Source organism: Branchiostoma lanceolatum, chromosome 7 (genome assembly GCF_035083965.1).
Source record: "Branchiostoma lanceolatum isolate klBraLanc5 chromosome 7, klBraLanc5.hap2, whole genome shotgun sequence".
Taxonomy (NCBI): domain Eukaryota; kingdom Metazoa; phylum Chordata; class Leptocardii; order Amphioxiformes; family Branchiostomatidae; genus Branchiostoma; species Branchiostoma lanceolatum.
In genome coordinates, this window is record NC_089728.1 from 9,974,805 (window position 1) to 9,999,825 (window position 25,021).

At 41.4% G+C, this 25,021-nt stretch overlaps 1 protein-coding gene across 1 annotated transcript; it reads left to right on the top strand.

Moving 5' to 3' along the window:
• The first annotated feature begins 792 nt into the window (after positions 1–792).
• Positions 793–23,324, top strand: LOC136439126 (sushi, von Willebrand factor type A, EGF and pentraxin domain-containing protein 1-like). The gene is made up of 28 exons (XM_066434325.1): positions 793–924; positions 1,133–2,058; positions 6,583–6,732; positions 7,550–7,699; positions 8,612–8,839; positions 9,205–9,399; positions 9,605–9,802; positions 9,947–10,201; positions 10,430–10,669; positions 10,808–10,907; positions 11,219–11,310; positions 11,450–11,625; positions 11,890–12,256; positions 12,673–12,828; positions 13,122–13,283; positions 13,571–13,732; positions 14,251–14,460; positions 16,309–16,536; positions 16,947–17,060; positions 17,306–17,437; positions 17,659–17,879; positions 18,177–18,363; positions 18,895–19,122; positions 19,395–20,462; positions 20,749–20,840; positions 20,944–21,011; positions 21,263–21,426; positions 21,763–23,324. Exons 2-28 carry the CDS (start codon positions 1,254–1,256, stop codon positions 22,494–22,496), a joined length of 6,882 nt encoding a protein of 2,293 aa, XP_066290422.1. The 5' UTR covers positions 793–924; positions 1,133–1,253; the 3' UTR covers positions 22,497–23,324.
• Positions 23,325–25,021: the final 1,697 nt, after the last annotated feature.

Below are 25,021 nucleotides of genomic sequence, written 5' to 3' on the forward strand. Positions count from 1 at the left end.
TATGTGAAAACAGACAAACAATCTAGCAAACAAAACAAATGTGTATCATTTTTCAGCCAGGCAATGCTATGCATCAATGCTTCATTTCTACTTGTGACCAGCCAATGCCCCAATATAGCAAATTTTGTTTGGGGCTCTCTAAAAGAAAATAAGTTTCTTTATATTAGGGTCATCAATCACGAGAGATACTAGTGATACAACCGTAAACAAATCTACACCTGCGCGTGCAAAACAACGCAAGCTACCCGGAACACAACCATTGCCTTATATGTCGAATAGGAAGAAACACCTGTCTGCTAGCGGACACGCCCTGTATTGACGTCATACGGAAACCGCCGCGGGGGTATTTCCCGGGATCATCCTAGCCAATCACAGGCCTTGTTCAAACAATGGTGACTCCTTCACTGGGCGGGACATCAAGAATACAATGCGATTTAATTCCGTTTGTTATAAAAACTGTGTATTCAAAATGACATAGTGAAGATTAGAATTTTCTATCGACAGTATCATTAGTGTCCTGGACAAAAATCTCTTTTACAGCACAGAGAACTAGAACGACGGAAGAAAAATAAAACACGTTTTTCAAAGTTGTACCCCTTGTGTTCGTTCAATACTTGTCCCACTTTACATGAGAATTGAATATGGTGATCGCCGTTGACCCAAAGGATTTGGACAACAGTGAGAAAGAATGCGACGCCTCGCAAGTTGGCCCGAAGGCAAGAGCCTCTCCAATCAGAGCACGATAACCGGTCATACGTAATGACTACCGAAGGTGAGATCGCCCAGGTATGACGAGACTACGTGTTGCCCAAATATAGAGGGGATGCTTAGTCATCACAAGGCCCACCTGAAATATTTCTGTTATTATTTCCGTGACCTCTTCCTCAGAAGTAACAACGTTCCGAGGCGGACGGTGATTCGGGGGTAAGGGTTATGAATGGTGTCTGTAGATGTCTTTGTGGTGGATATAAACGATTTTTCACGGTGTATTATGTACAAGTACCTGCTCGGTACGATGGGCGTGTGTTGCCGGGAGCAAGTCGTCTAACGCGGTATTACCTCCCTGGCATTTCCGTTCAGAACAGCCCAGCAAACAACTGCTCACTTTACTTTGTGTGTTCATTTTTTTCAGGACTGAAAGAGACCTTTCATAGAGGTTTGTCGTAAATCTGTCAGAAAAGAAGAACAACTGAGGAAAAGCGATCGGTGAGATTTTGCAGACGACATTTTGGGACGGGGGACAGAGGTTCAAGATGGCGGCTACAGACGACACTCGGACGCAACGTCCCAAAACAGGCGCGACTTTTACCGTTTTCAGAACATTCTGTTTGTTGACCGCGATGATATTCTTAAACTCTGTAAATGGACAAGTTCCCGCACAAACTTCTGTGGAGAGACTAGAACAGATGGCACTGACTCTGAACACATCGTTTGTCACACCTTTGCTGAACACCTGGAATGGACAGGTGGACTTGATCTTCATACTGGACAGGTCGGCTAGTATAGGATGGTACAACGGTGCCTGGGACTCCATGCTGCAGTTCGTTGAAAACATCTTGTACGAGTTCAGCGTTAACTCGGTACACACCAGGGTCTCCATCATCACTTACAGCACCACGGTATCGGTGGATGTGGACTACCTGAGCGATGGATCAGCATCAAGTAGGCTAACAAAGTGCAAACTCAATGATGACATTGAGAAAAGGCTAAGGAATAAGGCTCTACATGGTTGGACGGCAACAACTACAGCTCTAGAGAGGGCGAAACAAGTTATCTTAACAAGTCGACCAACAGCGAAGAAGGCCATATTCCTTCTAACCGATGGCCGCTCGAATATCGGACAGCCACCTTCTATTCCAGCACGAGAGATTGCCAATCTCAGGTGGTCGGGATGGGACATGGCCACACAAGGCAAACAGGTGGAAATCTTTGCCTTGGGAATTGATGATGCAGTTGAAGCAGAGTTGAGATCCATTGCGTATCCAAGCCAACAGGACCACTACTTCCTTCTGGATAACTTCCAAGACTTCAGTCTTCTGGCAAGGCTTCTGCATGGAGGTAAGACATTTCAGATATTTTTCACCCACTTTCTTGAGTAAAAGTTACAATCATGGAGAAAAAAAGTTTAAAGGCCAAAATACAAACAGGAAGTACTACATGATGGATGATTGCTACTCACAATACCATGTTGAGGACAACTTGTTAACCCCTGATAATTGTGATCAAAATTCTGTTTTTCTCACCATAAAACCTCCCAAATATGTTTCAATGTACAAGCGTTATGAGGCAATAAACTGTGGATCAAGAGCAGCAAATGGCACTTAAACAGGCTAAATTATATTTGCCACTTGTTTGAGTAAAATTTCCTGTCCTTTTTATCTTTCAACTTAGGGTAATGGTTATGACTACAATCATGGGTAATTTATGTGACATGCCGGGGTACTTATTACTGTATATACTCTCATCAATGTCCCTATGATAGGTTAAACTCAAAGTGCAGCAAACACCAAAACATCATTCTATTTCCTCCCATTACCCCATTTGGCATTCAAGCCTTTTTGAAGATCCATTTTCCCAACACACATATATCTGCCTTGATTGACAGAATTCCCATGACACTGCAAGTTGTCTTGATGTAGTTTTAATGATGGTAGATTGCCCAGTCTTACAGTGCCAGGGAGGGGCCTTCCCAGTGTGAAGCAGCCCTCCCACTAATGAGGCCCCAGTGCCTACTGTATCAGGTAAATCCCATGTTTAATCAGCCGGTCCCCTGAGAGACCAGTCATGCTGGATATGGTGTCTAATCGATTCTGCCCAAACCTCCCCAATTAATAAACATCCTGACAGTTTTCTATTATGAAGCCGCATCAATTTTAGGTAGGCTTGATTCTGCTCTTGGAGGAATAACATGAAGAAGCCAGACTAAAAAGTGAGCTCCAAAATGTAGAACTGTCAGTTGTAGTCATCTGTTAAACACCGAAGCCAGACCTTGGTAAATGTAACTAAGGCCACACCAACTTAATCTTATGGATGACATCCACGCGCGCATTGATTTTCGCCTGTTGTAAAAAAAAAAAATTTAAAAAAAATCACCTCCTCCAAGGCTACACGGAACTCCGGATGTTGCTGACTTAGATTGCCGCAAAAGGCTAGCATTGTGCCGGCTTATCGGAAAACTGGGGCGTATTTGTGGATTGGTATGTCATCGATGTTGGCTAGGGGGATTTTGCGCTTGCACAGTTGTACGAGAGGATCGCGGTGGCTAGCGAGTATCGCCCAGACAATTTCAAACACGACCTATCCAGAGTGGCTCTCACACGTTTCTTTTGCAATGATGAGAGACATGGGAGAGGAAATGAGGGATTGGCAGGGGTTTCACAGTGAGATTTGTGAGCGTAAACCATGGAATGCTTAATATGGAATTCAATGCCATGTATGTTGAAACTGCCCTTTAATATGGGTGTATATGAGTATTCTCATCACAGTCATATATCATCCACAGTCCTTGGAGCCAAATACCTTCTGATAGTATACTTCTTTGGTCGTTCTTGTCAATATATTAAAAAGCAACCACTTGCGCTGAGTCTGCTATGATGAACAAGACAACCTACATGTACCTCCTACAAATAAACTGTGTTCTGTGGTTCAATTCGCAATACCAGCTTTGTACTAGTAGTCCTGTGGTTTAATAGCAGCATTTTTTTTTTTTGCTGGACTTTCTTTTTTTTCGCCCGCGCGCATTAGTTTTGGGGTCTCCAGAGGATGTCATCCATAAAATCAAGTTGGTGTGGCCTAATATATGAACAAAGATACCTATTTTAGTAGGCAATGGGAATTTCAGCCGAAATACAATGTGTAAGGCAATGCAACATCTCGTAACAGACCTTTACATTGAGCACTACTGAGTATATAGTGGTTACAACAAGTTTTTCTACTTTTACTTTGAGTGGCCATAATGGCAGTCCTGTCAAGGTTCTACCCAACGGTTTGTTGTTTTGTTACCGCCATATTTGTGTGATCATTAATTCTCCTCCCTTAAACCTTAATGCCGCCTGTGTCAGATTTAGTCCATTCTCAAACCTAGGGGGTAGTGTCAGTCTCAGGAGCCACTATACTATACTCCGGTGACATCAGGGCAAGACGCCATTGTCCCCTGTGCTCTGGGTTATTATTTACGGAAGACAGGTTTTGTCCTTGTCTAAAGCCACATACTGTGATTTTGTAGCCTTCTGATCACCAAAATGGTCATTATTGTCCTGGACCCTTTTTTCTAACAAAAAAAATTTCCACGGCTTCTATCAAAGATATTTTGTTTGGCTAAACAATGAGTAAACAAAACTATGTCAGCTATTCTAAATCAATTTTGTTTTTCGATTCACTGGATGAAGCCAAAAAATTTCCAATCATACTCAAGTCTTGATTGACATAGCTTAGTGTGGATTATCTCAAATAGCCCCAAATTGCTAGAATTAGGCTCACAGGTCTTTTTGCTTGTCTTCAGTACAAATACAGTGTCACCATAAAGAAGATAAACATTTAAAATAACTGTTTATCAAGATGTTTACTTGCATTTCAAGGGCAGATTTGTATATACTGTATTGTACTTGCATTTCAAGGGCAACTTGCTTTCGTGCAGGAAAAGCCTGGATTAGACTCACACGCAATCTTCCCATGTGTCATTTCTAGCATGTTGTGAGATTACTGCTGGGAATTAATGGAAAATGGTGAAGGCGGCATATAAATTGCATTAAGAGCAAATTCTCCTTTCCCTTATTTTGACTTAAGAGTGTAAATATTTGGAATCTAAGTATGATCATGGAGGTTCAATTCATGGTATGATAGATTGAATGAATGAAGATCCTCCATTCTGTTGAAAATGTGCAAACTGTTGAACTAAGAATTCTAAAAGCTCAGTATTTTGTCCCCTGGCAGTTACATTGGCCTTTCCATTGAATTTAGCCAACGCATAGTGTAAATACCAGCTGTATCCGATGACACAGTTAGACTCGATACGATCATGCATTATTGAGAAGGTGAGTCAAAAAGACCCACAGGATTACATAGCACGATGTTTTAGAGTGTATCCAAGGGTTCTGCTTGCCAGGTAGACCGGTGAGGAATGCACAGGAAAAGATGCAGACACTGTTGAATGTATGACACACCTGAGGCAAGTGGTGGGAACAAAACAAACAGTGACTGGGATATCTTGATCCTAACTAGGTCTATGTGCTCTGAAGAACATGCCAAACTTCCATCTGTTTCATTACAACAAGTTTCTATGATTTGTACGTTTTATACCCCTGTTTGTGACATGATGTGAGAGACAGCTTACCAAAATGTTCATTTACAAATTGAATCACCATGCAAAAAGGTTTCATTTTTGTTACTGTTGAGTTTTTCTGTAGGGATGACACAGATTAGAATTTCAATATCATAAAAGGTTTAGCCAGACATTAAGCAAAGGCGGAAATAATTTACTTTTAACCGAAACAGTTAGAACTATACATTTGCTTAGTAAGTATGTAAAAAGAGGAACTAAAATCATTTGAGTTTCTATTGGATCATTCAGTCTTCCTGCCCCTGCCTAGCACGGAAGGAGAGCGAACAAAAGCGTCACAGGTCACCTTTTGTCATGCAAATACTTTCTTTCCGGACGGAGCCCGCTCAAAAGAGTGAGGTCATGCTCTTGCATGTGTTTGGGCACCTGTGTCCATATAAGGGCATTGATTATTTATGCGTGTGGTACGACAACGTACATTCCCACACTTCAGATTTCAACATCAACATTTTGTCAACAACTGAAATGTTTTCTTGTATGTTTGTTAGGAAGCTCATTATGTCTTACTGTATCATATTCCGTACAACGAATGCCGCTTAATGAGCTTACAAGATGCATTTCGAACAGTATGGCTGTCGTAAACACATCCTTGTGTCAATACAAGTTTCCATGATAAAATAGTGCTTGGCATGCTGAAGGTGATGCCCAAATAATCAAACAACCTAAACATTTCTACTTGTTGGATTCTTGGAAAGAAACTTGTCAAAAGAGTGATTGAGGCATGACTTGAAAAAAGACAAAAAGCTTCCACTGTAAATATACTGCGACATTTCAGTATTGCTTTACTGTCAACATAAGATCCTGGATCCCAAAATAGACTGGTTCACAGAGATACGATACAAATTCTACCTCCCCATTGTCTGCCATGTCCTGTTCACCAGTCCCCAGGTGAAACAGTTTGTTGCCGTTTTGTTGGTCACTAAGCAACTGTTGTTTTCTAATGGAAAAGTTATGACTCAAAATTGATAATTGAGTATTAATGAATATACTTGCTTAAAATTGGGCCTGAAGATCATCATATATCATATTCCAGTGCTACCTAAACAACCACCTGTCAGAATTACTCTGTGAAGCAAAAAATATTCTGGTGAAAACTCAGACTCATTGCACTTCATAATATAGCATATAAAAAACTTCCTGGGTGCATACTATAATTAAGATATATGTCTTGAATGGCCTACTGCTTTGTAGATGTTGCTCACTATATTGCCTTTTGAAAACATGTTTTCCTTCCTATTTTCCAGACCAACAGGAGGAGTTCTGGTCTGTGACAGACAGGTCCTACTGTAACTCCAACTGTGGCTCCCACTCCATCTGCTCCTGCCCCTCCAAGTCTGGGTACGCCACCTGCTCCTGTGAGGAGGGATATGGGGGAGATGGACACCTGTGCACAGGTAACTAATTCTCATTTTACACTGTTTGTATAGAGAGTAGAGTACAGCAAATAGGATGGCTAGTAACTTATCAATGAGCTTTAAGTATAGTGTCGGCCAGTTTTGTCACTTATTTTGTAAGCATAACCGAAGATATTAAAGAATATATCTATGAAGGAAGATAAACTCAACTACAATCATCAAGGGGAGAAAAAAAATTGATTTGGGTTAGGCAGTGCCCACATGATAATACAGCAGGTAAGAAGGCAGGAATTGCTGGGACTTGCATCATTACGATGGGTACTGTACTTAGTTGGACAGTAAGCACACTATATGCATCACATAAATCAAGGTGGAAGTTGACATGGATTAAGGTAGGAAATCCCAGGTGTGTGGTTACAGGAAGATAAGACAGGAGCAGACCAGGTAAGGGAGGATGTGGTCTGAGGTCACAATAGTAGCCCTTTTTGCTAACTGCACTGCAGTCGGGAGGATGGATGCTGTGGTTAAATATGAACATAGATCAGAGATGACAGGCCTACATGACAGCTGGCATGTTTACAGGGTTTGTGTTTGTTTGTTCCTTGAGTCAGATGTCGGACATTTTCTCACAGGAAGCTGATAGTTCATATGACAGATACCTCATAACATGATCATAGTGTTTCCTACTACTCTGTGGTAGCTTGCTAGGAAGAACTAAATGCAGTAGGAAATGGCTAAAATTCATCACTGCTGGCCAGGGGTAAAGTATTTTCGAGAATTTCTTTAACAGGCAATAAGTGCTTGAATATCAATAAAATTCATGTTTTAAGAGTAACAATACTTTCCACTTGTACAGCATGCCCTGTGGGAACCTACAAGGACACTCTGAGCCCTACGGACTGTACCACCTGTCCAGTGGGGATGACTACCATGGGTACAGGAGCCACCAGCAGAGACCATTGTGTCTGTGGGGAGGGGATGGAGGAAAGGAACGGGACATGTGCTGGTGAGAACACATTTACAACATTTGATGGGCTGATGACAACATTTAGGATCCTTTATCAATCTTAACAGACTGTCGTTAAGCCAGACCTTTCCCTCTAAAAGAGATGAGACATTTGTAAATAGTCTACAATTGAACACAAGTCTAATACAGAAAGTATGTGAAAAATGGAATGGAACAGAAGGTATCTCTGCTGTGGCCCCATTTTGTGATGGGAAAATTGAGTAAGCAGCAAAGAATGTACAGAGGCATTTGGAAGGAATATTTCAAAGCAGAAATTACTTGCGTGGAAACCTGGCCTAGTGACCAGCACCTCACAGTACTTTAAATTTGTATATTCGTTTGAAGTCAGAATATCACTTACCCATGATAGCTGCTGCGAAGCTCTTGATTCCAACTTCCTAGTTTTGATCAAAGCCATCTGGCAGCTGAGCTGTGTTAGTCTACCTAGGCTCAGCTGGAAGTGATTTCACACCCAAGTAGAAAACAAGTGAGAACAAATTTACCATGAAATCTAGATAACACACTAAAGCCCATGTGTTTTGGTTCCCATAAATAGCCTTAAATTGGTAGAGAGGAGTCAGACACTCCTATTTTTAACAAAATTAGCAACAAATTGGGATACTGTGGACAGACTCCCTCAGAAATAATAACAAAATTTGATAGTCAGGCCCAATGGAATATTTGATAGAATGGAAGGAACAAGACGATCAAAAGTACTAATAGAATTAGATCATGATGTCTGTATCTTTTCAATTGCCAATAACTATGAGTTAAAGAGTTTAAAATTTGTTAACTAATGGTACTCACCACCCTTACTCTGCAAGTGCTTCAATACCATTTTTCACAAATACAACTTAGAAGTTGAAAGTAAAAATATTTACTAACCATTTTTTTTGCTCTTTCACTTTTCAGCTAGGAGCTGTCCCATGCTTCCAGCAGTCCAGCATGCCTCAATGGTTCAGGTGAACGGCAGAGTTGTAGGAGATGTAGATTACAACGTGGTTGGGATGCAGCAGTGTCAGAACACACCTGGGAACACCTGCTACATCAGGTGTGATACAGGCTACAGGGCATCTGGTGAACACAGTCTGTACTGTAACACCTCTTTTGTGTGGGAGGGTACTCTACCAACCTGCAATGGTAAGAAAAATAATAAGAAAAAGTTGTGTAACTGTACCATTTTAAAAACACTATCTTCTACTTTGTTGTTGAACAATTTTATGATTTTGGTAAATGTAAACTGTCTGCTGAATTACAGTGTGGTCTTTGAACATTTTCTGTCGAACGTCCCACGATCTTAAATGTCCCTCACCTCTCTTTCATCATTCTTCTGCCAACATTCTCCTCTGAAGTCTTCAAGAAAGGTAAGGCAAAAAATGAACTGCTGTCTACTGTCTTCTTTCTGTCTTTACACAGCATTTCTGTTTCAGTCTCTTACTTTAAGTACTACATTCTGATGACGAAGACAAAGACTGATTGTAACACACTGTGTCCTGTCCTTCCAGTTGTGACCTGTGGACCATACCCCAATGTGAGTGACAGCACAGTGGCGTACAACCACAGCGCCAGTGGTCCTTACACCTACAACTCTACCCTGGAGATCATGTGTGATGCTGGCAGGACTCCCATCTTTGACACTGTCAGGACCTGTCTGAAAAATGGCTTGTGGAGTGGGGCAAGGGCCACCACGTATTGCAAATGTAAGCTTTCATATTCATTTCTTTATTGTTTATTATCAGACACATATTGTAAACATGTTTCCTATGATAAGGAAAAATCATGTTGGAAAAGTGGCTGCATTCTGGTGCTAAGGAGAATTTTGCTCTTTTAGGATCATGGTACAATGTGTAGCTTTTCCTGCATATGTAACATGACAGCACTTACATAACTGCCTTTTCCCTGTAGCCGTGGAATGTCCCAACCTGGAGGTCCCTGCCTTTGCCAGCGTGTCTCCCCCAGAATGTGGGTACAGGAAACATCCTCATGGCACTCAGTGTAACGTCACCTGCAGTGAAGGGTTTGAGCTGAGAGGGGGCGCTGAGGTGCAAACCTGTGGAACTGGAGACAGATGGAGCCACCATGGCAGCACCCTCACCTGCAGAGGTAAAAATTTCATTTCAGACTTAAAGTGTATTGACCTTTTTAGATAAACACCAATAACGTAGAGGATTACAATTTGTAACCCAAGTATTGGAGGACTAATGTCAGAAAATACTAAGAGAACACTGATCTTGTTTTCCCTTCTAGATGTCCAGCCCCCGACACTTGAGTGCCCTCCAGACATCCTGACCTACTCTGACCCCGGGATGAACTCCACCCTTCTCCACTGGGTTGTACGTCCCACCACCTTAGCAGACAATGACGGCACTGTGCCCAGTTACACGGTCCATCCCAACCACCCCAACCCACACCACTTTGATGTCGGGGTTCATGTCCTGTTCTACAGTGCTACTGATACGTACGGTCTAACATCACAGTGTCAACGTCACATCCGTGTGGAGAGTAAGTTTACTCACACCTTTTACTAGTAACAACTTAAAGCTATGCAATACTTTGGTAAAGATACATTAAGTCTAAGCAACTTAAAAAGCTCAGAAACTCAACAATATTCTCGTTTGTTTCAGTTTTCTCAATCCATTTATGAAATGTGTCTTTTTGTGCATTGTACAACTCACAACTCTACCAAGGCTTACTCAACAGTTTTATGATGTACATTGACTCCCTTTACAGATGACAAGCCTCCCGCCCTGCTCTCCTGTCCTGACAACATGGAGGTTACAGTTCAGTCTGCTTCTGGCCATGCGCTGACCTGGGCAGACCCTGTGTATGTGGATGACAACAACCAGTCCGTCCCAGTGGAGTGCACGGCTAACAAGGGGCAGATTGTCAGTCTGGGGTCTCACAATGTGTACTGCTGGGCACAGAACTTCCCACGCAACAATCGCTGCAAATTCACCATCACTCTCCTTCGTAAGTACTGCTCAGTTCTTCTCAGACCTACCATAGTGGACCGCAACTACTTGTCAACTACTGTTAGAATTAGTAACTTTAGTTACAAGAACATTGAAGATAATGTTGTAACATTGCTTTTAAAATATTTCCTTCCAGCACCTGCCTGTGAGGCTCCTGAACCTCCTCAGAATGGGGTAGCAGTTTGTGGATCCATTCCAAACTTCCAGCAGTACTGCACTGTCCGCTGCAATGACAGGTACAGCACGGCATACATGAAATTCACTGATGAACATAATTTTCTGCCAACCTATCTGACACTCCATTAAAAAAGCTTGATATCAGACAGTCAGAAATGAGTTTAATTAAGAAGTGTATGTATGGGTGTGTCTAAGGGTGTATCCAAGCTTGGGAAAGGGGGGAGAAGGCATTGCCAATGGAATGTTTAATACAGTTTTCATGATTAGCAAATTTGGCCTTAGATTACTAGAATTATGACTTGGAATTAGATATCAATGCATTATGAATATATGGTAAAGTGTAAATCAAGTTTCACCATCTTGTTCACAGATATGACTTTGCCGTGACCCCAGCAGATGCTTACACTTGTGACTACAGTGGAAATTGGCATGGGTCCCCATTTCCTTGGCCAGACTGTTCTGGTAAGTTGACTGTTGAATATTTTGAAGATGTCACTCGTTATTGTACTGTAATCAAACACAAAAGATTTTGTTTAAGTTGACAACATCTTTGATTTCTGATCTTTTTTATGAAATCAACTGACATGATTTGCTGTTGCAGGCCGAGTGCGACCTGGCAGGGCGACCCAGAAGAATGACCTTTACTACTACCATGGCAACTGTGCTGAAAACATTGATGAGATCAAGCAGGGTTTCCTCCAGCTGTACAACACATTAACAAGTAGCGATTGCAGCGCTGTCAACCCTGCTATCTCTTGTAATGTGACTGATATTGAGGTAAATGTTTTTTTTCATAATCCTTTGTTGTGTTTACACTATGTAGACATTGCAATCATCTAGAATATCATGCTAACTTTGAGGAATGTACTATCTGTTTGTTCTGTTTTCTATAAAAGTTTTGCTTTTGTTGAGAATTTAGTTATCAATTACATTGCCAGCATTTTCTACAACTGTTGGGTCTCAAATTGAAGTTAGACAGAAGAGTTTTTAGAATGATGATTACAGCAAACATATGTTTATAATAAATTTTGTTCTGTTTAGGTGGAGTGTGGCATTACCTTTAGAAGAAGAAGGGATGTCAGTGATGAGAGGACGAGAACAAGGACAGAAGACCACAGCGTTGTGAAAAGGCAGACCCAACAACAGGCAAACCTCAAGATCTTCTTTGTCATCGTGGCAGTGTTTGGTGATGGAGGAGATGTCTTACAGCATGACCAAGCAGCCATTACCACTGCATTGGACGAGTTGTACTTTGAGATAGGTGATAAGGTGGAGAACAAGACATTTGACTTACCATTAGGGAACGAAACCCTGGAGACACTGCATTACACAGGTTTCCTAGCAGACTTTGAGCTGAATTGTGCCCCTGGACAACTGGCAAAGATAGAGAATTATGGAGCATCATGTGGTAAGTTAAAAATACTCTGTATAGATTGTTAACATTGACATAATTCAAACCTTTCATAATCTGTTTGGAAATGTTTCAATCTTATGGTCTTGATGTAAAATATACCATAGAGCCATACCATCTCAATAGCTTAAAACGTAACATCCTGACCTTCTGTTCAGCAAGAAGAGCAATAAAAGTTTATGATGTGACCTATCAACCCTAAGCATTTCATTCATCTAGCCAGATGTATTTCTGCATCAAAATGGTAGATGGCATAAGCTGATGTCTTCTCTTCAAACTACCTATACTCCATTAGGAGCAATATGGGCTGAAGATGATATTGGCTATGGATTGCTTTTCATACATATATAATTCCGTAATACCCTATCTTCTATACTTTTTAGGTCTGCTAAGCTAATGTTTTTTATTTCCAGTGAACTGCCCAGTGGGTACATATGGGAACGGAACAGCCTGTGTGCCCTGTGCAGTAGGCTGGTACCAGGATGAGGAGACACAGACCCAGTGTAAGCAGTGTCCTGCTGGAGCCTCAACTTTGTCTGAGGGATCCAGGAATTCTACCAACTGCAAGGGTGAGTACAGATGAGAAATGTGTTTGGTTTAATACAAAATGAAAGTCACTTTTAGTTGATCTCTTAGTAAATAATTTGGAGCAGTTATTTCATCCAAATATGGTGACAGGGATGATTTGACCATTTCAACTTTTTGCAGCTTTCATTTCTATTAATGAATGTTCCCTCTAAATATAATTTGGATTTGACTAGGCATATATACAAAAATGAAGTATTTTTCCCTTTCCATTTTTGTAAGCTTTGTCATCAAATTTGTGTGGATTTGTGTGAACCATGTTGTGAATTTGCTACAGGATTCTGCCAGCCTGGGATGTTCTCAGACACAGGTCTGGAGGACTGTAGCCCATGTGACATTGGGTTCTACCAGCCTGAGAGGAACGCCACCACATGCCTCGCCTGTCCTGACAGCAAGTCCACAGTCGGCATGAACTCCACATCTCCAGACCAGTGCATTAGTAAGTTATCAAATACCACTTGACAGGTCATAGCCTAATGTCGCATGAACAGTCTTAGCGCTCTAAACTATATCACTGTTTTTCTTTCTAACAATCTTTATTGTCTGAAGTCTTTGTTCAATATAAAGGGATATGGTACAGTATCTTCCAATAATCCTATTGCTGCATAATGATTTACCAGTATAGGACTGTCTGATGTAGATTTATGATATGAACATTTTTCCTTATACATCTGATGAAAAGCCTGTTGTAGAATCGTGTGTTAACCATACAGTGATTTTGTGCAGGTCATTGTCTTGCTGGTCACTTCTCCCCCACTGGTCTCCAACCCTGCGAGCCCTGCCCCCTGAACACCTACAACCCCAACCCTGGCCGCAGGAGCTGTGTGGACTGCCCTGGGACACAGGAAACATTCTTCCTGGGGGCATCCAGTCCCAACGACTGCTTTGGTAAGACTTGTGAGAATCAAACATTTTTATGTGATGGACCCTTCCTTGGTGCTGAAATGCCATCAGACTGTTGTGAATACTGATTGAATGTCTTTTTGAATGAAAACTACATGGAGTGAGGGTGTGGTTCAGCTGTACAAACAATCAGTGTGCTTTTTTTAACAAAATTATGTGCTAAAATCTCAGCAGCCAGCTACATGATATTCATGTTGTTGAATGTGCAACTTATGTTAGACATGTGAGACAGGGTTGGCTTCTCGATGCTACACTTCAGAACACATGGATCTTGACAGAAAAATTTTACCAACAAACACATACAGTGAAAAATACCTATTTCTTAAAAATCCTATCAGAGCGAAGGCAGCTAATTTGGCATCACTATACATGCTTCAAAATTTCAGTACCAAGGCCAGTTCCATAGTGGTCCAGAAATATAATGTATGTTGGGGCTATTTGATTTGAAGCATTTTCTGAAATTCTGAACCACACAATGATGATGATTCCCGGTTTGTTCACAGTGAATGACAACTGTCATTCTGATCCCTGCCGGAATGGAGCTACATGTGAGGACCTTGTGGGGGGTTACCTGTGCCACTGTGCTCCAGGATACAATGGGACAGACTGTGAGCAGGACCTGGATGACTGTGCCTCCAACCCCTGCAACAACAATGGAACATGCCAGGATCTAGTTAATGGATTCAACTGCACTTGTGTGCCTGGCTATACAGGTTAGTTAAGCATTTTCTTTACATAACTCAGTCATAACAATTTCTTGAGTTCATCTTTCATAAAAGCTGAAATCATGTTCTGTAGTTAATGAATGAATGAATGGTTTATTAGGAAAAAGTGTAACATGGCAGCTAAAAGCTGAATTACGTACACTGTACAATCATATATCACATTATCTTAAAACACAAGGAAAATACTTAAAACGTCTTGACATACATTATCAAAATATCCATAACGGTTAAAACGAATCAAATTTATCTACAACTCGGTGACATAACAAGATTCTTAAAAGGTAATGAAGCAGACTATTCTGTATCCCATTGTGATTAATTGTTTAGTAAGTGGACTAGATAGGGTACTGGGGAGTTCTTGTAGCGGTTAGTTCTGCACTTGATGTTTCTGAGTTTCCCACAGTTTCTAGTGTTTCTGCCATGTAGTTCCCCCACTGTAGGTGGGAGGAGTTCGGGGTTAAGTTTGTTCGCAAATTTTCGGCATAGGTCCTCTCGGCGGTCGCTCAGTGTCTCAAGACCTGTTAGCTGCAGGGCTGAGTCATAGGTGGTGTATTGTCCTCTCAAAATTGTGCGCAGCGCCCTCTTCTGCACACGCTCCAACCTGGTAACCTGCATGCATGTAAGTCCGGCGTTCCACACAGGGACACAATATTCCACGACAGGTCGTACAAATGAGGTATAGACCTTAAGTAAGTCCAGAGCTGACAGATGGAACGTTCCTAGGCGTCTTAACAGAAACAGACGGCTGTTGGCTTTTGAAAGCATCTGTGACACGTTGTAATAATAAGAATCAGACCACACATACTAAATGTTGTACTTCTTGTACAGTGTTCAAAAGAAATCCTAAGTTCTATGTTTCATTCTGTCCAAATCCATTGACCATCAAGAAAGCAAATGTGGGGAAACAATGGCCTTGCCCTTGCTTGAGTTCAGTCAAACATTGATCCCAATTCTTAAACGTGCAATCAGCTTTTGTGTCAGAGATTGGATTTTAAGCCCTCTGGCTCAGTTTCCATGTAATGAATGTATTGAGTGATTATTTGGAGACCGAGTCAAGGTTTTGTATATGCTACATGGTATTCATGCAATTGAGACTGTCAAGCATTATCGATCCTAAGAGGGAGACACTGATTGTTATTTAATGAGCTGTGCCGTGCCATACAATCAGGCCACCCAAAAGTCACATATGAGTAATTGGTTGTCCACTTTCCTGGTATCAATTTGGTGTCAGCAGAGCAAATGTCAAAGGAAGGACCAAAGATTCACTACAAATTTATAGGTGGCCTTTAACTCAGAGATGTAGAAGGATTGATTTTGCAGGGAAGGTGGTCGAATCTACTGCTGTTGAGATACGTTTTGGCTGTGGTGTAAAGCTTCAGACTTAGTTAAATGACATGAGATATGATACTGGTGTTCCGAGAATGCAAGATCAGCAATGTGTGTCTAGAGGCTGTAACTGCTCTCAATACCATCTTGCCATCTCTCTGCAATATTCAATTCATAGAAACAAATCTTGTCTAAATCTATACATATTGTATATTTCAATAAAAAGTGCTTTAATTTGATTATGAACTTTTAAAAAGAAACATGTTATATAATGAATCTAAAAGATAAAGCAACATAATACTGATAAACTTTTAAGTTTAAGTGAAAGTATAAGTGTGGTTGGTCCAAAGACAAAAAATGAAAAATACAAGGGACATCATCTGCCTTGCTGGATGTTTAAACATTTTAGGAGCAGTCTTGTTTTCAAATATGAACAAATCAAGACAACACCATACCACTAAGTCTTGATACTTGTTTATAAAACTCCCTCTCCTGACCTCTCTGCTCCAGGTGACACCTGTCAGATGGAAGTGAATGAGTGTGCGTCCTCTCCCTGCCAACATGGCGGTACCTGCATCGATCTCTTCAACACGTACCAGTGCTACTGCCTCCCCGGGTACGCCGGACACTCCTGTGAGCAGGAGATCAATGAGTGTGACTCCTCCCCCTGTCTCAGTGGGGCCAGCTGTGTGGATGAGGTGGATGGGTACAGGTGTGAATGCCCACCTGGATTTGCAGGTAAGACTACAATACTGAATCAAAAGACTATAGGTTTGAACTAAAGAGTGATGTTTTGATACTTAAGAAAACAACATTTGAACATACACTTATTATTTGACAGGTGTACTATGCTAATAGGCAGAAAAAGTGTACTTCAATATGAAAAAAATATAAAAGCCTTTCATGTAGATGCTACCTTTGGCTGGTGAGTAGTGATAGGTTACTACAAAAGGCTTGCATAATATGCCCCCTAAGGAAAACAGACATACTGCCATTGCGGGTAATGGTGTTCAATTACCTTCCCATCTCTACAGTCTGAAGAAAACTGTTTGATCAATTTGTTTCTAGGTTGAAGACACTCAAATGCATACCAAGTTGTCATAATGATTTCTAGTTGTTGAAGTGACACATTTCTACCATTATCTCAGGAGACCACTGTAACAGGGAGATAGACGAGTGCCAGTCTCAACCCTGCCAGAATGGAGGAACCTGTAACGACCAGGTCAACCAGTACAACTGCTCATGTGTGGAGGGCTGGTCAGGTGAGGAACTGTCTTGTAAAATCAACAGTATAACCTGTAGGTTTTCTTTCCTTTAATGTTTTCCTGTCAGAATGTTGTTTCTACATAAACATCTAACGTTAGAATACTTGGACATTTGGATGATATTGTCTGACAGCTTCAGTATTGCCAAATGTTTAGATATCATTATAGCTAGATTGGATGATTATAGGAATACAAGATACAAGAATGACATGTCTTAAATGAATGATATCTTTCTTCACCAGGTGCACATTGTGAGGTCAACACTGATGACTGTCAGGGAGTGACCTGTCAGAATGGAGGCACTTGTCATGACAGGCTGAATAACTTTGTGTGTGAATGTCTTCCATCATATTCTGGCAAAACCTGTCAGCAAGGTAAGGATCTATTGGAGTTTTCCGCTTTCATAACAACCATTGTTGTAATCTGTCCCTTTTGAAACAAAGCAGATATTTATCAACGTTTTAACGTTATAAAACACATTGAATTTCCTAAATTAAATTTCACTCTTTCTAGAACAATTTATGTAAGTTGCATTTTTTAAATAAATGTAAGAAAAGGGACTAAAACCTAACGTGTAACATCTTCAACATTACAGTCAACCCAGCAGACTTTGACTTGGTGTTCACAAAGACAACTACAGCAGACTATGCCATGTTCAGGGCTGAATTCCTACACAACCTGCCCCAGTTCACACTGTGTACATGGCTCAGGACTTCAGACACCATCAACACTGGTACTATCTTCTCCTATGCTGCTGAAAGTAACTTCCTGAACAGGGATAACACACTCACATTGAGCGACCCAGCACACCTCACGGTACGTCAATTATCATCTTTCTCTTTGTCACTAATTTTTTTTGGTACTAAAAATTTGCAATAAGACATCAAAAAATGCTTGTTATATCTCAGTAGGCCTCATCAGCAAATTGAATGATTTTATGAGGATCCTTCAAAAATCAGACAGCAATGAATCAAGTGTCATGCAATAAGCAGCAGTATATGTGGTACTTATTCCACATCTATCCATATGCAGTCAGCTATGAACCAATGTGATAAAATGATACTGACTGCATGAAAAAAATGTTTTAATCTTTGTTGATTTTATCTATCACAGATGTTTGTGAATGGTGAGGAGGTGCTTCTTAATGTGGCAGTGAACGATGGCCTGTGGCACCATGTCTGTGTGTCCTGGGTGAGTGCTGTCGGCAGCTGGGAGTTCTACCTTAACGGTGCCTTACAGAACAGTGGGACAGGACTGGCCACAGGCACCCAGGTCATGGGAGGAGGAGTTGTTGTTCTTGGTAAGTGCAGTCATGCTTTTGAAAGCTGTAATAGCCTTAAAATAGCACATGTTTTTCAACCTGCTTATCCAAGAAAGGCTTAGATCTGTCACTGAGTATCAAATGTTGACAAATTACTCAATGGCAAATCCATGTCAAGTAGAAATACATTGATTGAAGAAGATATTTGATTCTCATCAACATGCCTCTGATGGAAACTAAATGTACTGTGCATCAATTGGTATGCTTCATCAGAGAGTTGGAAATCTTCCAAATATCTGCTTTAAGCCAGATTGATGTATCAGATGTGTTAATAGTCACTGTGTATTTCAATTTGAACCTTCTTCCTGGTGCCTATAAGTCTGTAACCAAAATAGAATAGGGTGCCAAATGGCTACTTCAGTGTGCTAAAGGTTAAAGACAAATGTACAAGAGCCTGCAAGACATTTCGATGCTGTGATCTAATGATAACACTTGGTTTCATTATTTTCTGACTAAAGTATGATAAGAAATGACAATAAAAACCATTGCATTTTCACAATCTTTCATTAGGTCAGGATCAGGACAGTCTGGGAGGAAACTTCCACCCCAGAGAGGCGTACCAGGGTGAGCTGACCCGGCTGAACCTGTACGATGACAAGCTGTCAGCAGGGGATGTGGCGGTCCTGGCCTCCTCCTGTGTGGACAGGACCAGTGGAACCGTCCTGGCCTGGGGAGACTTTCGCCCTGCTGAGGTCTCACACGGAGATCTGCAGCCACGAACACCGTCGTGGTGTCTTGGTAAGCACTGACTTGTCTTAGCCATCACGTACCCACCTCTAAAATCTGAAGAAACATCTCTCTGATTCATCTAAAGCCAAACTACATGCATTCCTGAAGATGAGCTACAGTTGTAAACATTGCTAGCATTTACTACTTTGTATGCAGGGTCAGTTAACATTGATGTTTAACACATTGATATTGTGTGTCATTGGACGAAATGTGTAATACACATAGTTTGATTGAATCCTGAAAAGTGGCATGTCTGACTACTTTGATGTCTTTATTTTCAGACACCAATGAATGCCAGACCTCAGGCGTCTGCAGTGGACGAGAGTGTCAAGACACCCGTGGATCGTACCAGTGCACATGTCCCAAGGGGTGGACAGGGCAGAACTGTGACGTCAACATCAACGAGTGCAGTTCCTCTCCCTGCACTAATGGAGTGTGCATAGATGGCATTAATGGATACACTTGTAACTGTACAACAGGATACACTGGCAGGAACTGTAATGAGATGGTCAACCCTTGTGAGGAATCACCATGCCAAAATGGAGGTACATGTAGACCAGATTCAGAGAGCTTTACCTGTACATGCATCGAGCCAAGTATCATGAACGAAGTCTGTGAATATGAGACCCAATTCTGTGACAACAACCCATGTCAGAATAGTGGCACCTGTTTGAACCTGAGGGATGGCTATACCTGCACATGTCATACAGGGTTTGGAGGGACAAACTGCTCACTTTCTATTGGTCCTTGTGACTCGAGTCCATGCTATAACAATGGTACATGCTCAAGCTACCAGGGTGGATTCCAGTGTTCCTGCCCACCTTTGTACATCGGCTCACAGTGCCAAGTCTACAACAATCCGTGTGTGGAAGGCCAGTCCCCATGCCTTAACAACGGTACATGCAACCCTGCCAACAATGGTAGAGGGTACGAGTGTGTGTGCCAATCACCAGAAACTCAGGGAGAGAACTGTGAAGAGCTGTTGCCGTGTGCTGTGGCACAAAAGCAGGCCCCTCCCTGCCAGAACAATGGCACCTGTGTGAACAATGGTACAGGCTACCTGTGTGACTGCCTCTCTGGATTTAACGGGGACCTCTGTGACAGTGTGGACCACTGTGCAAGTACCCCTTGTATCAACGGTGGTTCCTGTGTCCTGGAGTCAGACAGGTACTCCTGCCGGTGCACAGAGCCAGCAGAAATGGATGCCAACTGCCGCTACTTGGGAACCACACCAGCTCCCACTCCTTGTGACCCCAACCCCTGCCTACATGGAGGCCACTGTGAGACTCAAGGTTCAAACTTCGTTTGCCGCTGTGCAGTCAAGCATGAAGGACTGACCTGCAACAAAGGTAAAATGAGAATTCAAACCACTTCTGCTGTGCTATGATAAACATCCCAGCCTTGTCTTAAAATCAATGTCTATGTCTTTGACATTGATTGTAGGAAATGATAAAATGTCAGTCATCTTTTAACTTCTTTTAATCTACCGGTAAATAAATGCCTACATTCGTCTAGTCAATTTTTGTGTGTTAAATATCAAATAGTAGTGCATTAGCGTCTATGGGTTCATTACAAATGAAACTTCTTTCAGTCCTGAATATCTTTTGTTCACAACTTGTCATAACTTCATTACAGCATATGAACTTTATGACACCACCGTGAGACTGAATCTGGCATACACCCGAGACCTGCGTACTCCAGCATTTGAAGACAACTTCATCAAAAACGTAAGTTGGATCCTATAATGCATTACCTTCCTGACTTCTTTTGTTGCTGAATTTTACGCTTCACTGCAAAAGAACTGTCTGACTGATTCCATCTATTGTACAGTTCCAGAAGATGTTCCGCACCACAGGCCTTCCTGGGGAGGTGGATGTTACTGAGATCACTGATGTCAGGTGGGTGCTCTCCTCATTTAGCTACAATTGTAAGAATATTGTTGAAAAATTCAAGTTCAAACTTTCTTTCATCTGATGAGATGAATGTAAACCTTTCATACCACAGTAACTGTTATACAAATGTAACCTTCACCTTGCTGAAGACTGACCTATTCTTGTAGATTGTAAGTACTGGCATAAGCCCTAGCACCAGCCATTAGCCCCTTATACTGAAATAGCCATCACCAATACCGTTCCAATCCCCCCCACAGGTCTGGCAGTGTGATTGTGGACTTCACAGCTAAGCACTCCATCCTTGCCAATGAGACCCGTCCAGACGTGAACACCATGAAGCAGGCCATGGAGGACCAGCTGAGCACAGGCCGGATGGGAGACCTGGCTGCCAACAGGAATGGTTTTGCAATGTCTATCCAAGGTTGGTACATTATATAATACATTACCAAGCAATAAAATTGTTTGAGTAACTGTTAGTCTTGTAAAGCTTAGAGGCTCATGTCGGAAACATATCTATACGTAAAACAAGTTGAAGTGCAATCTACTTTACCAAAATAATAGCTATCATATATATGTATACATATCAGTTTAGGTCTTACTTTAGATTTTGTGTCAACAGTCAATGCCCTGATAGGATGTGGTCACCTATATCCATAGATACCTTGTTAATTGAAAAGGGTAGCCCTGTCACCTTGACACTGTTGTAATACATCTGAATGTTCATCTGTAGTTAATTGATCTACTGTTTTTCCAACAGGTGTTGTGACAACAACAATACCCAAGATAACACCAGCACCACGGGTCGCTGACAACACCATCATCATCATCATCGTAGTGGTACTGGTCTGCCTCACAGTTATCGTTGTTGTCATAGTCGCTGCAGTCGTCCGCACAAGGAAACAGAAGCGGAAGCTTCCACCCACTCCCACCGCCAACATTGGCTACCAGAACAAGGCCTTCCAAGGCAGCCGTGACAGTGGCATCATGCCAGACATCAACAACCAGAGCATGCTGCCTGGCCAGAGGTTCGACCAACACATCTATGAAGACTTGAAGGAGTTCAGGATTGATCACTACGCCGAGTCTGAGTTCGTACCCAAGACAGAATTCGACAACGCTGTCAACCAGTCGAAGAGCGCAAAAAGCAGGCGTGACCTCCCTCCCGTACCAGCAAGCCCACAGTATACAGACATGTCCGGAGCAAGTAACACCATCAAACAGCCCATGATTTCAGAAGAATATGTAATGGAAGATCAGAATAAGTCTACATACCAAGACCTGAAGCCTTCAGATTACCAAGGGCTTGTGAAACCTCACATTAACCAACAGGTTAGGAAGAGAACCAACAGTAGTAATGACCACAGCATTGTGTACCAGAATGAAGCATTTGTTAATGATGAGATTTTACCCAGCCCCCCACCTGGCAGTAAGATTGTGTATGAGAATGAAGATGACAGCTTTGAGGGGGCACTACCTTCAACAAGGTTATAACACAATGTATTGGGAAGATATCAGTAAATATTCAAAGAAAAAAAATACACCAAAGACTGTGTAAACACCTGATTAGGTGTCAAAATTAAATCTTATACTGAGACAATCATATTATTGTTGTAAATAGTCACACAGGTGCCTTAAGTTGCATTAGCTTGTATCTAAGCACATATTTGTACACAACACCACAGAAAAGTGTTGCCACAAGAAGCCATATCTGCTGCATGTGTTGTATGAATTACAAAGCAGCTAAAGGCCAACTCCATTGTTGCCAAGAGCTATATGGATCAAAACTAGCATCAAATGCAGAAATCTATAAATATCATATTTAGCCAAGAGGATTGAATTGTTTTATATGCTATGCATAATTCTATCAAGACTTGATTGTTACTTTGATGATCCCTGAAATGTATAGTGACAACACAATAAGTGATTCATTATAATCTGCAAAAGAATCATAGTCATACTAAAAGATATTAACTTAAGTGTCGCCTTTAGTTGTTTCTATAATAGCATTAGAGGTAATGGCATGTAGATAATAGAGGTAAAAAAATAATATTGTTGCATACAAGTGCAGTATCAGTTTAATAAAGATGTAAGTCCAATATTTCATATCAGATGTAAATAATGTAACTGGTTTTGCATGTGATTTTACCAAAGGTGAGCTGAGTTTATATGTATTTGGGGCTGGTATCCCCTTAAATACAACCTGTATAGTGTCATGAATGAATGTGAAAAGTCTGTACTATGAATGATGGCAGAAATCATTCTGTATATTTTACAGTTAAGTTTTATATGGAGCAATTAAAGAAACCGGTGGTTGGAAAATGTTGTGTATCTATTAGCTGCTAAGAACAGTAAGCACTAGAAATCACATATTTCGACATTGTCTCCTTATTACTAGACTTGCATAACACCACAGGGAAGAATAGAGAGTGAACACTTATTGATTTTTGGAACTGCAATTAACTCTTATCTACTGATTGCAGTTGATGAATAACAGCTAACATTCCAAGTGCGAACAAGCCTCGCAAATCTTTAGCCTAGGGGAAGAAAAACTTAGCATTCATGTAGAACTCAAACTGACATGGTGTATTAACAGCATGCAATTTCATTTTCAAATGCTTGAAGTGATGAGCTGAGCGATGCTTACCGACTCCCAACTTTCTGTAGCTGGCTTAAATCAAAGTAAATTTCGTACGAATGTTGGTATTACAGTCTCTCACAGGAAATAATATGATAGGTTTTTTGTTTTGTTTTAAACTTAAACACCTGCATGTACACTCCATTGCAGGCCCAACTTGTCTGATGAAACAATGATACAAACACTCTGTGCTTATTGATAGTCTAGTGTACGCTATTTTACATACACTTGTGAAAATGCCCCCAATGCAATATATGTGTAGCGTGTATGGAAATACTCTATTGAATAATTAAACTGCTTCCTTCTTATCGTTAAGATGTATTCTTTACAACAGAGATCTGTATCACATTGCTCCCTACTTTTCTGATGTGCCGTCTCCGCAGGGTCTTGTGTAAATCCCTAAGAAGATAACAAACTGGTAGGAGGAATCTTGCGTTATTCAGAATTTGGAGGGCCAATGACATTGTCTTCCCTAACGTGTGATAACGCCAAACTAATCCAGTAGCCCCAAACTACAACGCAGTGGCATTACTGTGATGGCAGAGATACATCCCTCTAAATATCTAACAATCTATACTCAAAGAGCGCACAAACGCCACAATAGATGGTGCATCTCGTCACCAATGCCGCACTGCCATCTTACTAATAGCCCACGTGATTGGACAAGATTGCATAAACAGGGGAGAATCGATGAAAGTCCTGAGGTGAAATACGTCAAAGGAAGCTTCAGACGTAATATATTGGCCAGAAGACTTGTTGAAGTGGCCGCGGACACGGAATATCTATCACAGCCCGCCCGGCCTCCGCAGCAACAGGTCAACCGAAAACGTTCCCCGGCACGGCGAGATCGTTCGCCGCCATTATGCCGGGCACGTAGCGCGTACCAACTTCTGAACACGCTAATGCCGACCTAAAAGCCTTTTTATTGAGCGATTCGCACATTCTTCATTCGTCAGACCTACATGTACATCTGTGCAATGAAGACGTGCATCGACAAAATACTGGGGGCGTATAGTGAAAGGTACTGACTGCATCTAATATCAACCTGACTTTTTTACGAAGTTAACAAGGAACTCGCTTTATTCTTTCCACGCACATCAACGCTTTGGACCTAAATAGTTTGAAATTGTTACCGGATACCATTAGAGGATAACATGAATATCATATCAGCAGTCTGAATTTCGCATGTCACTGAGGTCTACATCTCCGGCTTCCTTCTACGTCTTTACGTAAGATCAGGAGGAGTGAATTCCTTAGGCCTATATTCTCATTCCACCGCCACACCAGATGGTGTTTTACACTGATCATCCATCTGTATGCCGCCTGCGCTCTCTGTATTATAACAAACTTCCAGCGAAGTCAGGTTTCAAAACTCCAACGG